This window comes from Stigmatopora argus, chromosome 2 (assembly GCF_051989625.1).
Source record: "Stigmatopora argus isolate UIUO_Sarg chromosome 2, RoL_Sarg_1.0, whole genome shotgun sequence".
Classification (NCBI taxonomy): domain Eukaryota; kingdom Metazoa; phylum Chordata; class Actinopteri; order Syngnathiformes; family Syngnathidae; genus Stigmatopora; species Stigmatopora argus.
Window position 1 is genome coordinate 21327465 of NC_135388.1, and position 19116 is coordinate 21346580.

Genomic DNA, 19116 nt, shown 5'->3' on the forward strand with positions numbered 1-19116 from the left:
ACCGCTGCTCATGGGAGCTTTGGGGGCGCTGGCTAGCGGCTCCTTTTAGCTTGTAGCATCTGTGGTCGCATCCCCTCGAACGGCGCCTATGATAGAGTTGCTACCGGGGATGCTATTGCGGGGAGTTGAGAGCCAGTGCCCCTGATGTTCTTATGAGCGGCCAACGAGAAGTAATATAATACTCCTCGTATTAGATAAAAATAACAGGAAATGCAGCAGCTGAGCTTACCCATGTATTGATTGTGGGTAAAGTTTTATTCTGAGTGCCATTGCCTGTTGGCGTTGTGTGCACGAGTATACTTCATTCCCCAGAAAGCCCTCTTTTCCCCGCACATGCGCGTTGTGCGTTTCCTGGTCTGAATAACTCATCCGGTGCTCGTAAATATTGTTATACACGAAAGATATGCAAAAAAAAAATGCCATGGCCACCTGGCTTGGTTGCGTCAGGAAATTTTGACCGCATCACGGGCGAATTATTCGATCGAAATTTCCCCCGTAAGACGAGCATTTTGTATGACGAGCGGTCGTATGACGAGGTACCACTGTATATATATATATATATATATATATATATATATATATATATATATATATATATATTTCAGCAACACGATTATTTATTTATATATTTATTCATGTATTTATTTATTTATTAACTTACTTATTACCTATCTATTTATGTCTAAAATGCCTTTCCTATTTCTGCATCCTCACCCTCTTGCTACTGTGACAACAAAATTTCCCGAATACGGGATGAATAAAGTTATCCAAAAGTTATCCAATCCTTCTCACTCACTGATTCATAAGGATTATATGATCAAATACATTTTTGGTATTTTCTATTCTTTTCACATTATGCACACTGATATTTAATAATTATTAGGTTTGTGTGGGTATTGTATTTTTTATTGGAGTAACTCAAAACATCAACACAGCCTGTAGGGGCCTATAAGGGATTGATTGGGACATGGTCCTTATTGGTGTGATGTTTTGTATATATTTCCTTTAATGTTTTCATGTTTGATCATTTAGTTGGGGGGACTGTGATAATTTCATACCATAGTTGCCTTTGGAGTTCATTGGTTTGGAAGTGTGGGCGGAGACCAGTGAGATAAAACATTTTTATTGTTTAGAATTGTTGACATTGGGTTGGTCATGTGATCTGTTCTCGCCTTCGATAGGTGGCTCAGTTTCGGCAGTCAGATGAAACCGCCTGCTGATAGCGACAGTTTTTTTGACCATATGACATGATTTGTTATGAAAATCGTAGTTTGTCTGCGTTCAAAACTTCACGTTAATCGGGTTTCAAGAGGTGTATTGAAGACGTTGGAAATATACACCTACACAGCCTTTTTCAGAATTAAGCACGAATTGAAATAATTGGTCCTCTCCACTTGCTCAGCACCCTGCTTACACTTAACAATTGGCCGGTCTTGTTCTAACTTTGTGAAGAAATCTTGCTAAAAATTAAAGAAATAATAATAATAAAAATAGGAATGCTGCTGATCTCAAAGCAGTTGGTGACCAAAGCTGTGTGATAGAGACGTGGAATGCCACACTTAATCGACCAATGTCTGTGAAAAGACATGTCTGTCTACTTTAATTTTACATATGCTATATCATATTTTGAGGTTCAAAAGGTATCGTTATTTTACCACAGGTATTCTTAAATATTCATGTGGAAATTGTGGAAATCTGATGACCTTTGCTTTGATAAAAAATAATATAAATAATTTCACCTTTTTTAAACCACTATTTGCACACATGGAAGAAATGACCATTGCTCTAAAGCAAAGAGTAACTGTAAGACTGATTTCCCCAAAAACATTTCTTATTGAGTAAGCCCTTGTCAAAGAGTATTATTCTGTTCTTAATTTACTGGAAAAAAAAGTTCTCCTTAGTGCCAGCAAGTTACTCTTGATCAAAGTCATTAGTCACTTGATTTGGACTCTTTGCTGCTGAATAATTGAGGCTTTGAGAGGATAAAATATTTGATGATGCTGGCTCATGAGTTAAGTGTAATAAAGAGAATTCCCCTAACTGAGAGAAAGAAGGAAGATCATGAGAAAAAGATGAGGGAAGGAGCAGGAAAGAAAATAGTAAGATAGAGTAATCCTAAATTTTCTTTGTCTTTACTGAGCTTTATCCAAACATTCCATATGACACGTACAAGTACAGTTGTGGTCAAAGGTTTACTTACACTTGTGAAGAACATAATGTCATGGCTCTCATGAGTTTCCAGTTATTTCTACAACTCTGATTTTTCTCTGAAAGAGTGATTGGAACAGATACTTCTTTGTCACAAAAAACATTCATGAAGTTTGGATCTTTTATGACTTTATTATGGGTGAACAGAAAAAAGTGATCAAATCTGCCGGGTCAAAAATATACATACAGAAGCGCTAATATTTGGTAACATGTCCCTTGATCATTTTCATTTCAATTAGGCGCTTTTGGTAGCCATCCACAAGCTTCTGGTTGAATATTTGACCACTCCTCTTGACAGAATTGGTGCAGTTCAGTTAAATTTGATGGCTTTCTGACATGGACTTGTTTCTTCAGCATTGTCCACAAGTTCTCCATGGAGTTTAAGTCAGGACTTTGGGAAGGCCATTCGAAAGCCTTAATTCTAGCCTGATTTAGCCATTCCATTACCGTTAACAGAAAAAGTGATCAAATCTGCTGGGTCAAAAATATACATACAGCAACACGAATTAGCAATTTTGGTGACTTAGAAAGTTCTGTCAGTGAAATGAGCTTCATAGCATGGCATCTTAACATCTTGTGAGTGATTATGAGTGACTACATCTGCTGACTTCTCTGAGGCCATTTAAATAGGGCTCATTGGATGCAAATGCCCACAAACGCTACAATGGGAAAGTCAAAGGAGCTCAGCATGGATCTGAAAAAGCGAATCCTTGACTTGAACAAGTCAGGAAAGTCACTTGGAGACATTTCAAAGCAGCTGCAGGTCCCAAGAGCAACAGTGCAAACAATTGTTTGTAAGTATAAAGTGCATGGCACTGTTTTGTCACTGCCACGATCAGGAATAAAACGCAAGCTATCACCTGCTGCTGAAAGAAAATTGGTCAGGAGGGTGAAGATTCAACCGAGAATCACCAAAAAGCATATCTGCCAAGAATTAAAAGCTGCTGGAACACAGGTGTTAGTGTCCACTGTCAAGCGTGTTTTGCATCTCCATGGACTGGGAGGCTGCCATGCAAGAAGGAAGCTCTTGCTCCAAAAGCGGCACCTTAAGGCTCGACTGAAGTTTGCTGCTGATCACATGGACAAAGATAAGACCTTCTGGAGGAAAATTCTGTAGTCAAACGAAACAAAAATCGAGCTGTTTGGCCACAATGCCCAGCAAAATGTTTGGAGGAGAAAAGGTGAGGCCTTTAACCCAGAGTACACCATGCCTACCGTCAAGCACGGTGGTGGTAGTATTATGCTGTGGGGCTGTTTTGCTACCAATGGAACTGGTGCTTCACAGAGAGTAAATAGGATAATGAAGAAGGAGGATTACCTTCAAATTCTTCAAGATGAGTCATCAGCCCGAAGATTGGGTCTTGGGCGCAGTTGGGTGTTCCAACAGGACAATGACCCCAAACACACATCAAAAGTGGTAATGGAATGGCTAAATCCGGCTAGAATTAAGGTTTTTGAATGGCCTTCCCAAAGTCCTGACTTAAACCCCATTGGGAACTTGTGGACAATGCTGAAGAAACAAGTCCATGTCAGAAAGCCATCAAATTTAACTGAACTGCACCAATTCTGTCAAGAGGAGTGGTCAAAGATTCAACCAGAAGCTTGCCAGAAGCTTGTGGATGGCTACCAAAAGCACCTAATTGAAGTGAAAATGGCCAAGGGACATGTTACCAAATATTAGCGCTGCTGTATGTATATTTTTGGTACTCGGACGATTCGCCGAAAGACGTTTCGCCGACGGACGTTTGGCCAACGGACAGTTCGCCGAACTGACGTTTCGCCGACCGGACGTTTCGCTGACCGGACGTTTCGCTGACCAGACGTTTGGCTGAACGGACGTTTGGCCGACCGGACGTTTGGCCGAACGGACGTTTGGCCGAACGGACGTTTCGCCGACCAGACGTTTGGCTGAACGGACGTTTCGCCGACCGGACGTTTGGCCGAACGGACGTTTCACCGCCGCGGGATTCGCACGCTCGCCCCGCCCTCGGATCGTGTGTGTACATACTTTTCAACCTCGGCCCGCGTGCCATATACGTCCCGTTAGGATTTTTAATCTGGCCCGCCGCCGGCGGTGTCCATATTATAGTAAAAATCACTCATCACTCTCATTTTATTAGTCTACCGTCAATGGCAGCCCGGGAATAAGCACTCTTGGGCGGGCAGATGTAGCAGAACTGAGCCGTAGGATGAGTTTTCCCCATGAAAAGAAAAGACAGCAATGGGGTCAAATCCAGCCAAAAAGAGCATTTAACGATTAAATACAAATACTGGGGATTTTTAGACATTAGAACCGGGCCCACGGTGGTTGATTTCCCCGGTAAAATGCAGCAATGAAGGGAAATACGTCCATATATGTCCATTCGCCAAACGGCCCAAAATGCACTAAAATGGGGTCAAATCCAGTCTAAAACAGCATTTAACGATTAAATACAAATACTGGGGATTTTTAGATATCAGAACCAGGCCCAGGGTGGTTGATTTCCCCGGTGAAATGCAGCGATGAAGGGAAATACGTCCGTATACGTCCATTCACCAAACGGCGGAAAATGCACTAAAATGGGGTCAAATCCAGCCTAAAACAGCATTTAATGATTAAATACAAATACTGGGGATTTTTAGACATCAGAACCGGGCCCAAGGTGGTTGATTTCCCCGATAAAAGTGCACTTTAGAGCGGTACCTGACCCAATTGCAATGAATACATTTGTCCACCGGATGAAAGAGTTCTGCCGATTTAAAACGGGTATTTTTGTTACAAATAGTGGTAGTATTAGAACCGGTCCATGTTGGTTCTGGTTGGTAGTGTTACCCAGAAATGTGGTCCCATGTGTGGGTAGATGTATAATTGACTAATTTGTGTAAAAATATTGGTCCAGGAAGGTTCTGGGGTTCTGTTTCCCCAGAAATAGTGTCATCAACATGGGTACTTTATTTACAAGGAGTGGTAGTATTGCAACCAGGCCCTGTCGGTTCTGGTTGGTGTTTTTACCCAGAAATTGTTCTATCTTAGATACTTTGCACGCAAACTCTCTGTACTCTTCCTGCCTTGTGAAGACTAGATATGTACTATTGTATCGTGATTTGAGTTAAACATGGCTTACCTGGATTCCTTCCTGGATTACGGCCTAAATTAGGTTGCTGTAAATCCATCTTTTGGTGGGGGAATCATACCTAATAGCTTATACTAAGATGGCTGAGGAGGTGACTTGTAAGTGGCAACTGCTTCCTTTGTGACACTGACAGAGTCAGGCAGCAACATCAATGAAACAACAGACATTGACAATCAGGCGGACAAGGTGGGCATTATTGACTGACTGTTTCCCAGTAAATTTATTGCTCATTAGGTGGGAAACTATTTTCATTGAACAAAGGAGACATTTCCGTGTGTTTACGAGGGCATCCACTTGCACACGGCACATATTCATTATTGAATTGAATAGAATTTAATTGATTTGAATGCTATTTTTCATTATACAAGTATAATGAGATTTAAAGCTTTCACTACGAAGTGCACAAATAACAACAACAAACAAACAGACAAATAAATAATAAAGAAATAATAACTTTATAATAACTATATAATAAATAATAAATAAATAGAGTATGTTGACGGCTCTTAGGAACAAATTGTCCTTCAGTCTGTTTGTCTTGGCTGTTATGGCCCTGCAGCGCCTGCCAGAGGGCAGCAGGTTGAAGTGGTTGAAGCCGAGATGTGTACAGTAATCCCTCGAATATCGCGGTTAATGTAGACCAGGCCGTGATTAACAAAAAAACGCAAAGTAGGTTCACCTCCATTATTACTATCACACAGTGGTGTGCCGCAGGGCCTTCAAGGCCTTCTCTGCTGGCCTAAGAAATATCTGAATCACAGACTGATGTTAATTATATTTTGTCCATGAATACTTATCAAATAATTCCAAATTGTCTGTTAGCTTCCTTTCATTGCTTTTCCCCCTGGTTGCACTGTTTCCAGATGTGTGTTTTCATATTGAAGCATTTAACCAATCATAGTACAGCCATTATTTGTTGCCAGGTTCAGAAATCGGCCTCAAGGCCTTCACAATCAGTTCTGCAGGCTCTGCTGCATTAAACAAGCGTCGATAAGACTGTTGCTTTAACCATTCAGATTTCGAGTTGGCAGCACCACAATGCCTTCTCGCAGGCGTAGGGATTCGTCATTGCCTTCTCGCAGGCCTAGGGATACGTCATTGCCTTCTCACAGGCGTAGGGATACGTCATTGCCTTCTCGCAGGCATAGGGATACGTCATTGCCTTCTCGCAGGCGTAGGTATACTTCATCGCTTTTGCCAACTATGATTGGCTAGTGATAGAGTGGATTAGCCAGAACTAACAAACTGTATCTGGAGCGAGCTGCACAAGCGAATATGTTGTTGTGTTGATTTAAAGCCATTTTCAAGACGGACTATGCCAGAAAAACGACAGGACAGGCTCAACTTTCAGCATAAGCTTCGATGGCGATAGAAAAGAAGGAAGAAAGAAAGGAGGATGGATATTGTTTACAGTTAAAAAGGATTTTTGGTGAGTAAAATATGGCTATATTCCTAAATAATATTTCAATTGTATGAAATTCCTGGGGAAAGTCGTCCTCTGGGCCCGATTCTGATATCTGAAAAGCTCCAGTGTTTGTATTTAAGCTCCAGTGTTTGTATTTAATCAATAAATGCTGCTAGGAAGTGGATTTTACCCCATTTTAGTGCAATTTTTGCCGGTTCGCCATGGACGTCCATCGCTGTCTTTTCCCGGGAAAATCACCCCCCTGGCCCCGTTGTAATGTCTGAAAAGCTCCAGTATTTGTATTTAATCAATAAATGCTGCTAGGAAGTGGATTTTACCCCATTTTAGTGCAATTTTTGCCGTTTCGCATATGGATACGTACATGGATGTATCGACGTTCATCGCTGTCTTTTTCCCGGGGAAATACTGCAGGCCCAGTTCTGATGTCTAAAAAGCTCCAGTAATTGCATTTAATCAATAAATGCTGTTTTCGGCTGGATTTTACCCCATTTTCGGGCAATGTTTGCCGGTACGCCATTGACGTTCATCGCTGTTTTTTCCTGGGAAAATCACCCCCCTGGCCCGGTTGTAATGTCTGAAAAGCTCCAGTATTTGTATTTAATCATTAAATGCTGCTAGGAAGTGGATTTTACCCCATTTTTGTGCATTGATTTATTGATTATTTTTTGTGTCGCAGCTGTAGCTGCAGTAGAGGTTTTATATCCATAAAATAGCTTTTGCTGAAGGCGTCACTAGGAATTGCACGGACCGCCACTGCTACCACAATACATGTTTTCACCTTGAATCAGTGGCCAGCTGATCGTAGGGCACAAGGAGACAGATAACCATGCACACTCACCCATAATTAGGAGGAATTTAAAGTTTCCAATCAGCCTACCGTGCATGTTTTCAGAATGCGGTATGAAACCGGAGTACCCGGAGACAACCGACACAGGCCCGGGGAGAACATAAAAACTCCACACAGGTTGACCGACCTGGATTCAAACCCAGGACCCTAGAGCTGTGAGGCCGATGTACTAACCACTCATCCGCCGGGCAATATAAAATTTATGCAAATTATTTATACTACTATGTCTCAATCTCTCAATTGTTCCCTTACCAGTAGTGAGAGCCGTAGCAGGGCTACGATTTTATCCAGCCAATCAGTAATGATTCTGATTGCAAAAAATTAACTAAAGTAGCTTGAAAAAAAGGAAATTCCTGGCAGTTTCACCCCAAATTGTCTTTCAAAACTGTTAAAAAAACGCAAATTTCTGAATAAAGTTATCCAATCCAATCCAAAGGTTATACATAGATAAGGTAGCTAATTCACCTACAAGTTATGAATCACATTAACTTCCATGCTTCTTTCTGTTTGTATAGCTTGTGAAAGTGACTTCTGGGGTCCCCACTGCACTAACCGTTGTCAGTGTCGGAATGGGGCCAAATGTAACCCCATCACTGGAGCCTGCGTCTGCACAGATGGCTACCTAGGCTGGCGTTGCGAGGAGCTGTGTGAGAGCAACTTCTATGGCAAGGACTGTCTGCTGGAGTGCCAATGCCTAAACGGTGCAACATGCCACCATGAAAATGGCGATTGCCTCTGCGTACCTGGATACACTGGGCCCGTGTAGGTAGCTCTTCATGGTTTTCAGAGCCTTTAAATAAATTGTGGGGACTTTCTGGAAAAACATAACACAGTACATTCCACAAGTACCATATTCAGATTATTTAACGTGTTCCTATCACTACAGTATTCAACACATACTACCTCATCTCTCATCTCATTTTCTGAACCGCTTTATCCTCATCAGGGTCGCGGGCGGTCGGGGTGCTGGAGCCTATCCCAGCTGTCTCCGACCCACAGGCGGGGGACACCCTGAATCAGTGGCTAGCTGATCGTAGGACACAAGGAGACAGATAACCATGCACACTCACACCCATACCTAGGAGCAATTTAGAGTTTCCAATCAGCCTACCATGCATGTTTTTGGAATGTGGGAGGAAACCGGAGTACCCGGAGGAAACCCACGCAGGCCCGGGGAGAACATGCAAACTCCACACAGGTGGACCGACCTGGATTTGAACCCAGGAGCTGTATACGAAGCGGTTGGAATGAGATTCAGCACCTGCAAATCTGAGACCATGGTCCTCAGTCAGAAAAAAGGGGCATGCCCTGTCCAGGTCAGAGATCAGCTCCTTCCCCAGGTGGAGGAGTATCTTGGAGTCTTGTTCACGAGTGAGGGAAGAATGGAGCGCGAGAGCGACAGGCCGATCGGTGCCACGTCTGCAGTGATGCGTACTCTGCATCGGTCCATTGTGGTGAAGAAGGAGCTGAGCCAAAAGGCAAGGCTCTCTATTTATCGGTCATCTACGTTCCCACCCTCATCTATGGTCATGAGCTGTGGGTCGTGGCCAAAAGAACAAAATCCCGCAAACAAATGACCGAAATGAGTTCCCTCCGCAGGATGTCTGGACTCTCCCTCAGAGATCAGGTGAGAAGCTTGGTCAACTGGGAGGCGCCCGGAGTGGAGCCGCTGCTCCTCTGGAATGAGAGGAGTCAGATGAGTTGGATCGGTGATCTGATCTGGATGCCCCCTGGACGCCTCCCTCGGGACGTGTTCAAGGGCACCTCCCACCGGGAGGAGGCCACGGGGCCGACCTCGGACACGGTGGGGAGACTATGTCTCCCAGCTGTCCCGGGGATGCCTCGGGGTCCTTCTGGAAGAGATGAATGAAGTGGCTGGGGAAAGGGAAGTATGTGCTTCCCTGCTGAAGCTGCTGCCCCCGTGACCCAACTTCAGATAAAGTGGAAGAAGATGAGATGAGATGTGATGAGATTTTTTTTAATAGTCACAGAAGGAATCACTTGACATTCCTGTGTTTTGAAATTCTACCTTGTCATTAAAAATGTGATTTATTCTGTTTTAATGTAAATGATACAAATGTAGAATTTGTTTTCTTCCCTAGGTGCGAGAACCCTTGTCCAACAGGAAAACATGGTCCTTTGTGTGAGCAGCACTGTTCCTGTCAGAACGGTGCAACGTGCCATCATGTGACTGGAGAGTGTTCCTGTCCTGCTGGTTGGGTGGTATGGCAATCTATTCATTCCATGTGTCAAAGTGGCACTAACATTTGTCTTTTTTTCCCCCAAATATTTTTTATAACCTTGGTTTATATTTTACTGGCTTAGTACAACAACTTGCATTGAAAGTGCCCAGAAAGTCATATTTCATGCTATTCAATTTGTCATTTTGGCTTCGATTTCTCCAAAAGTTTATTTCTTATTAATAGGCAGATGACTGAATCCAATTTCAATATTTAATCTTTTTGGTCTAATTTGCCATTTGTGGAGTGGGTGTGTGAAATGTGGTGACTTTGACAGATCGCAAAGGTGCGGACGACAGTGCAATCGTTCTTCAGTGACACTAAACTTCGCTATTTATTATTCATATAAAAATATAATATTCACTCAGCACTTCCTGGTTCCCAAATGCTTAGATATTTCTCATTTCTATTTCAAAAAAAGATTCATTCACTTGATGCAAATTCACTCACAGATTATCATTGTCTCGCTAGTATCTAGAGGTGATGCAAAAGACATACAGTCAGTTCAATAGGTATTCGAACACCCTGCGATATTGCAAGTTCTCCCAGTTAGAAATCATGGAGAGGTCTGTAGTTTTCATCGTAGGTGCATGTCCACTGTGAGAGAGATCATCTAAAAAGAAAAACACAGAAATTACTATGAATGTTGTTATTAACGATTTAAATGTGTGATCGAGCTGCAAGTAAGTGTTTGAACAACTGAGGAAACCAATGTTAATATTTGGTACAGTACCCTTTGTTTGCAGTTACAGAGGTCAAATGTTTCCTTTAGTTTTACAACAGGTTTGCACCCACTGCAGGAAGGATTTTGGCCCACTTCCCCACACAGATCTTCTCTAGATCAGTCAGGTTTCTGGGCTGTCACTGAGAATCATGGTGTTTGAGGTCACTCTAAAGATTTTCTATTGGGTTTAGGTCTTGTTATGAATCGGAAAGCCGATTAAAGATGTATCCACAACAACTAAGGAAGAAGGAGTCAATTCACAAAAAATAGAATTTATTAAGGAGCATGCCAAAAAAAAACGAGAATCAAAAGGGGATAACAAAACAGCACGGCCCAGTCGGCGAATAAACTAAGGTTTTCTAAATACAAAACACAAAATATAAACATCAAATTCTCAGGGAATGTCACAGCGAAGTGTTGGGCAAGTAGGACGGTAAGCAAGGGCAAGGCACGCAATACTCCATCAATCTGACGGATGTGGCCAGAGTTCTTAAATACCGGATGCCTCTATCTACTGCAGGTGTTTTGACACCGCTCCATCTTGTTGGCTTAATCAGGTGCTGAAACGACACATGTCGTCGTAGGCAGTAGAAGATGACAGGTCTGGAGACTGGAAAACCTAGATATGCTTCTTACGAAGACACTCCTTGGTTTTCTGTGTGCTGTGTCATTTTGGAAGACCCAGCCACGACCCATCTTCAGTGCCCTAACTAAGGGAAGGAAGTTGTTCTCCAAAATCTAACAATACAGTGTACTCCTTGATACAGTGCTGGCGTCCTGTCCAATGTGCAGAAAAATATCCCCAAAGCATAATTATACCACCCCCATGCTTCACAGTAGGGATGGAAAGATGGGATGGAAAACACACTGGATAGAGGCTGTCGGAGACCGGACTTGACCACCCCTGTTAGTGTATCACCAATAGTCACCGTGGAAACAGTTGTCCCAGCTCGTTTTAGATCTTTAACCAAGCATTAACTAATCATTAACCATTTGGGGCTGATTCCTTACCTTTCTTAGCATCATTGAGATAGCACAATGTGATATCTTGCATGGAGCTCCACTTTGATTGAGATTGACCACCATATTAAGCATCTTCCATTTAATAATGATTGCTCCAACGGTGGATATTTTTTGACCAAGTTGTTTGGCAATTTCTCCATAGCCCTTTCCAGCCTTGTGGAGGTGTAAAATTTTGATTCCGGTTTAGACAGCTCTTTGGTCTAGACCAGGGGTGGCCAAGTCCGGTCCTCGAGAGCCCCTATCCAGTCTGTTTTCCATGTCCCCCTCCACCAACACACCTTAATCAAATAATCGGGATCAATATGAAGCTTCTGGACAGCTTGCTGATGAGTTGATAATTTGATTCAGGTGTGGTAGAGGAGGGAAATATGGAAAATAGACTGGATAGAGACCCTCGAGGACCGGACTTGGCCACCCCTGGTCTTGACCATTTTACAAGTTTGAGTCTTACTGATTGTATGGGGTGGGCAGGTGTTTTTATGCTGCTAACGACCTCAAACAGATGCATCTGATTGAGGATAATACATGGAGTGGAGGTGGCATTCTTTTTGCCAGAGTAGGATAAAGTCTCATCTCATTTTCTGAACCGCTTTTTCCTCATTAGAGTTGCAGGGGGTGCTGAAACCAATCCCAGTTGGTGGGGGACACCCTGAATCGGGGGCCAGCCGATCGCAGGGCACAAGGAGATGGACAAGCATGCAAACTCACACCCATACCTAGGGGCAATTTAGAGTGTCCAATCAGCCTACCATACATGTTTTTGTGGGAGGAAACCGGAGAACCCGGAGGAGACCCATGCAGGCCTGGGGAAAACATGCAAACTCCACACAGGTGGACCAACCTGGACTTGAACCCAGGATTGAACCCAGGACCCCAGAGCTGTGAGGCCGACGTGCTAACCACTCGCTCCACCGGGCCTGTAGGATAAAGTTTTATTGCACATTCATTCAGTGGATAGCAGTGGTGTGCTGACTGTCAGAGTTTGCCTTGGGGGGTATGCAGAGGCATACCTGTCAACCTCTGCCGATAACTGCCCTTATAAATGATTATGATTCCCCTTACAAACCCCCAAAAAACCTTACAAACACCGTACGAGTACCAGTACGAGTCGTACGGTGTTTGTAAGGTTTTGGGGGGGTTTGTAAGGGGACTCATAATCATTTATAAGGGCAGTTATCGGCAGAGGTTGACAGGTATGCAGAGGTGTATTTGAAATATTACAGAAAAATAAAAATTTTCGGTTGGGGCTGAGGGCGCAAAACGTTTAATTCTTCCAGGGTGGGGTGAAAGAGAAAGTAATTGAGAAGGACTGAGTTAAAGAGACAGATAGAACAGGTGGGTGACACGCAAGGCAAAAGATGGCTTAGACACGTAAATGAGGCGAAAACAGGTGAAAGCAATAGTGAATCACGACCAGTTATACAGGGAAAATGCCAAGAATAAATCAGCGCAATACACCGAAAGCACATGAACCAAACAGGTGTTTAAACACTTATTTGTAGCTGTATCACACAAATAAATCATTAAAAAAAATCATACATTTTGATTTAATAAATCATTTAAAAAATCATACATTTTGATTTAATAAATCATTTAAAAAATCATACATTTTGATTTCTGGATTTTTCTTTTTAGATTATCTCACTTACTGCATGACTTCTAAGCAAGAGAACGGCAGCATTTTCTCTTCAGGGGACATATACACATATATATATATATATATATATATATATATATATATATATATATATATATATATATATATATATATATATATATATCATCTCCTCTCATTTGCTGAACCACACTCGCTAGGGATCCTATCCCAGAGGCCAGTCGATCGCAGGGCACGAGGAGACGGATAACCATGCACACTCACAACCACACCTAGGGGCAATTTAGAGTGTCCAATCACCCTACGAGGCATGTTTTTGGAATGTGGGAGGAAAACTGAGAAGCCGGAGAAAACCCACACAGGAGAGAACATGCAAACTCCACACAGATGGACCGACCTGGATTTGAACCCAGGACCTCGCAGCTGCTAACCACTCAAGCCGCAGGGCCTCCCTATCTCTACCCAATTTCAAAATAAAATACACAAAGCTACAAGTCTATTTAGGCTTTGGGGCAGGGGTGTGCAATTAATTCCACAAAGGGCTGCAGTGGGTGCAGGTTTTCGTTCGAACCCATAAGAGCAAATCTTTCCACCAATCTGGTATCTTAGAAGTACAATCAGTGGATTACAGTCAGGTGCTTCTTCTTCCAGCTGAAAACTATTTGGTTAAACTGTCTGTGTTGGATTGGTTGGAACATAAACCTGCACCCACAAAGACCCTCAAGGACCTGTTGCCCACCTCTGTTTTGGGGAATGTTTGAATTTTTTAGACTGTTTTGTAACTTGATTTTTTGGGGGGGTAACTGAGATAAAATGTTGCCATTGAGGCATTTCGTACCCTGAATATTTCGTATATTGAGTCATTTGTAACAGTGTAGATAAAATTTAGTTTTAAATTATGCCTGGCTCCTCTGTGCTTCGGATGTTAGTGGATGTGGACAACACAGGAACTGGCATAGTAAACTAAATAAAACTACAGCAGAGACACGCCAACAAGGGAACACTCCTATTTGTACCTATTTGATGCATGAAAAATTTTAAAATATTGGCAAATGACTTTCGTGCCTCTTAAAAAAATATGTTTAGTTAACCAGTGTAAGATTTTGTCATCCTGCTTCCTCAGGGTCCCGTGTGTGCACAGCCCTGTGAATTTGGTTCATTTGGCATCAATTGCTCCTTGGATTGCACGTGTCATAATGGAGGCCTGTGTGATCACATCAGTGGCCAGTGCCAATGCACGGCTGGCTACATTGGAGAAAGGTATAGTACAAAGTATAGTACACAAAAAAGTGATCTTAAAAGATGAGAGTATATCAAATATGACATCAGAGATCTATCTCGCCAATGAAAAGCCTTACTATTTACGTCTTGAAAATGCTGTCGTATCAGTACTTCCAAAGTTGGTCATGCTGAAAATTTGCAGAGGATAATAACGTCATCAATTCATGTAATTTCATTTCATTTCCTGAACCACTTTATCCTAGGGTTAGGGTCATGGGGGGTGCTGGAGCCTATCCCGGCTGCCTTCGGGCATTGGTGGCCAGCCAATCGCAGGGCACAAGGAGACAAACAACCATTCATGCTCACACTCAAATCTACGGGCAATTTAGAGTGTCCAAAGAACATGCAAACTCTACACAGGTGGACCGACCTGGATTTGAACCCAGAAACCCCACTGTGAGGCAGACGCGCTAACCACTCAGCCGCCGGGCGGCTCCTGTAATTTAATTCAGTTAACTATTTTCCAACAGGAGAAAACAGCCTCTATAGCACTAGTTATCAGGATTTCATTAATCCTACTCTAAATTGATATAGTTTTGTCCATCTAACTCTGTTTTTTATTTCAAGTTAGAGGGATATTGAAATTTTGGTAGACATTTAGTGGATTATTCAAATTGACATTGATATGAATTGTGCAGTTCCTGTGTTTACATAGGAAGGATCAAAGCAGCCAAAATCTAATTAAATAAATAAATTAAATAATAAATGTGTAAATTTGACGATTATAAATACAGTGGTACCTCTACATTCGAGCAGCTCTACCTACGAGATGCTCGAGATACGAGGAAAATTTCGAGCAAATAATTCGCTCTAGATACGAGAAAAATTACGAGATGCGAGAAAGCCAGGTGGCCAAGACATAAGAGGCTGTTTATCATTGTAGCGCACTGTCTTTTTTGCTGCATCTCTTTCGTGTATAACAGATATCTACGAGCACTGAACGATTTCTTCAAACGAGTTTCTCCTACACATGGACCAGAAAATGCACAGCGCGCATGCGCGGGCAAAAAGAGGGCTTTCTGGGTAATGAAGTATACTCGTGCACACAACACTGATAGCCAATGGCACCCTTTCTCAGAATAAAACTTCATTACCCACAATCAATACGTGGGTAGACAGCTGTTGCATTTCCTGCTTTTCCTTCCTTAGCCTGTTAGCTCCTGCAATCGCTCATTCAAGACTACTTCTCGTTGGCAAGTGGTCGTGCGTTATCCTATTGTGAGGACATTTGTGTGCATCATTTTCGGAATATTTTCAAGGGAATACAACAGCCAACAGCCCATCGATAGCGAACGTGAGGGTGGAGGCGTGGCAAACGGCTAACCCGCAGAACGAAGGTAAAAAAATAAAAAATAAATAGAATTCAGTTTTGTGTATAGTTACATTAAACGTATGTTTGAGTGTGTCTGTATATATTAATCCAAGTTAATTTAAATTTGTTTGTTCGGTTACGAGTGCCTTGCCGTGGATAATGTCCATATAAAGAAATTGGTGGTGCTACTCCACAAAGTGCGTTTTCCCAGTAAAAATAAACATTAATAGTAATATAAAAGTATAAAAAGTCACATCCCGGCTAGGTAAATTCGAAAATATTGCACAATCTAAGATATTGCACATTTTTATTGCACACCCCGAAGTTATTGCACAGAAGGGATTGTGTGTTGTGCTAACGCAAGTTCAAAGTCCTGATGGCTGTGGGAAAAAAAACTGTCCTTAAGTCTATTTGTCTGTGCTTTGTGAGACCTGTAGCGTCTGCCAGAGGGCAGCAGCTGGAACAGGTTGTAACTAGGGTGGTATTGGTCCCTGACAATGTTCCTGGCTCTGCTGAGGTAGCGAAGGCTGGCAATGTCATCCAGTGAGGGCAGAGAGCAGCCGATGATCTTCTGGGCAGTGTTGATCACTCTCTGCATGGCCTTTCTGTCTGCTGCCGTGCTTCCAGCGTACCACACTGTAATGCAGTATGCCAGGATGCTCTCCACAGTGGCTCTATAGAAGGTTACCAGAAGCTTAGTGTCCAAGTTGTTCCTCCTGAGTACCCTCAGGAAATTGAGTCGTTTCTGGGCCTTCTTCACCACTGCCGTGGTGTTGGTAGACCACGAGAGCTTGTCCGTGACGTGGACCCCCAGGAATTTGAAGGACTGGACCCTGTCTACGTATACTCCATTTATGAGGAGTGGGGCCAGATCTGTGCTGCGTTTGCGAAAGTCCAGGATTATTTCTTTAGTTTTCGTGGTGTTTAGTGTGAGATTGTTCACCAAACACCACGAAGACAGTTTGTTGACCTCATCTCTGTAAGCAGACTCATCCCCCCTGAGATGAGTCCGACCACAGTGGTGTCATCGGCAAATTTGATGATGGAATTAGACTGGTGGGTCGGTGTACAGTCGTATGTGTACAGGGAGTACAGAAGAGGACTCAGTACACAGCTTTGAGGGGAGCCAGTGTTCAGTGTAATGGAGGAAGAGAGGTGGGGACCAAGTCTAACAGTTTGTGGACGGTTGGTTAAGAAGTTCTTAATCCAGTAGCAGATGGAAGAGGATAGTCCAAGCTGGGAGAGTTTCTCAGCCAGAATGTCCGGTATTATAGTGTTGAAGGCTGAGCTATAGTTAATGAAAAGCATCCTCACGTAGTTCCCATGGTCCTCCAGGTGGCACAGTGCTGTGTGTAGAGCTACGGCGATGGCGTCCTCAGTGGACCTTTTTTCTCTATAGGCAAACTGGTGAGGGTCAAATGAGGGAGGGATTGTATCCTTGATATGCCCGGCGACCAACTTTTCAAAGCACTTCATGATCACAGGCGTAAGTGCAACAGGCCTATAATCATTCAGGCTGTCAATGGTTGGCTTTTTAGGGACAGGGATAATGGTGGCAGATTTCAGGCAGGATGGGATGATGGATTGTTGCAGGGAACAATTGAAGATCTTTGTGAAAACACCAGTCAGCTGGTCAACACAAGCTTTGAGCACCTTCCCAGGTACTCCGTCAGGGCCAGCAGCCTTCCTAGTGTTCACAGACCTGTCTCACTTCATGTTCCTGAAGCTCCAGTGTACTGCTGCAGGGTGGTGGTGGATGTGATGAGACTGGGTCTGATTTGTCAGTCTCAAAGCGGGCAAAGAAACGGTTCAGTTCCTCTCCTAGTAAGGCATCTGCGTTAACAGACACATTATTGTCATTGTAATTGGTAATATGTCGTATTCCCTGCCACATCTTCTTTGGGTTATTTCCTGGCAGCGCTGTATTGTACCTTGTCCCCTGACCTGAAGGCGGTGTTACAGCATTTGATGAGTGCCTTTGTCTTACTGGTCATCCAGGGTTTTTGGTTAGGAAAAACCCGTATCCGTTTATTAACAGTGATGTTGTCCATGCAGTTTTTGATGTAGGAAAGTACAGTGTCCGTTTAGTCCTGGAGGTTGTGGTGTTCAAATAGTTCCCAAATGGTGCGGGAAAAACAGTCTTGCAGCTGAGAAAGGGTGTCCTCGGGCCATGTTTTTATTATCTTTATTTGTGGCCTTGTTAGCCTCCGGAGTGGGGTGTATGAGGGGGTGAGGGACAGCAGAGATGGTCTAATTTTAAATAAAGAACAAAGTTTCTTTAACCACACTCAAAAAACTAAAAAAAGAAAAACCCTGTTAAAACACCGTGACGACAAAGGACAGTCAAAAGAGAGTTGTTGGTATACAGCCAATGGGAGGCCAGCAGAGTGTAGGGAGATTGTCAAGCAGAACGCAACCGTGACAATTTCCAAATAAAAAGCGGATATAGGAAATGTATTTACCCTTTGGGGGATTTTGTGACCTAGATCTTGTTTTCGTATATTGGAACAGTAATTTGCATATCAATGGGTATCCTAACCGGAAAGTTTCGTATGTAGGAGCATTCGTAAGTAGAGGTACCACTGTAGTGAAGAAGTAATTTTGCAAAATCATATTGTTTCTTTGTGTATCAATCTTCCTGGTATTGAATTCATGTAACGATGTCCTTCAATTTGGTACTCAGTAGTGTAACAACCTTTCGAGATAAAAACAAAAAATAAAGACAGGAAAGGTTAAGGTGGAATCTAACAAATAATAATTAATTCAATCGGAGTACCCAGAGAGAACCTTAGCACGCCTGGAGAGAACATAAACTCCATACAGTGAAGACCCACTTGGTACCGAACCCTCAACCACAGAACCCTTCTAACAAATCTATTAACCAGATATATAGTACTCAATTCTGTTATTTGGTATTTGAGAAAAGAATTTCTCAGCATTCACAGCATTTTTAGCTCAAAATATTGCTAATATATTGAAATAAAGAGCCATTAATTGTTAAATTCACTGTTTTTCCAATTCTGATAACCAAAACAAATGGTAAAGCCTCACATCTCTTCAATTTTCCTCTCCATCCTTTTCTTGTGCCTTTGCCATTGTTACTCCCACTGTCGACCAAATTACAACCATTTATTTCAGCCCCAGACAGGTAAATGAACCGACAAGGAATAATTACTTGAGTGAGTTCTCTTCCACTCTGTTCACATTGTAATGAAATTAAAGAAGATAAAGAGTCTCAAGTCAGTCAACGTGATATGAAAGTGATACCAAAAACATATCCTCACTAAGAAAATTTATTCACTCATTACTTTTCTGAACTGCTTTTTC

At 42.6% G+C, this 19116-nt stretch overlaps 1 protein-coding gene across 7 annotated transcripts in view; it reads left to right on the plus strand.

Annotated features, from left to right (window-relative positions):
* Positions 1–19116, plus strand: part of LOC144091223 (multiple epidermal growth factor-like domains protein 11) — a 134928-nt gene that overhangs the window by 66307 nt on the left and 49505 nt on the right. For all 7 annotated transcript variants that reach the window (XM_077623429.1, XM_077623409.1, XM_077623446.1 and 4 more), the window contains exons 6-8: positions 8110–8356; positions 9697–9817; positions 14320–14456. In XM_077623429.1, the coding sequence (XP_077479555.1) occupies positions 8110–8356; positions 9697–9817; positions 14320–14456 (505 nt within the window). The remainder of the gene's footprint in view (positions 1–8109; positions 8357–9696; positions 9818–14319; positions 14457–19116) is intronic.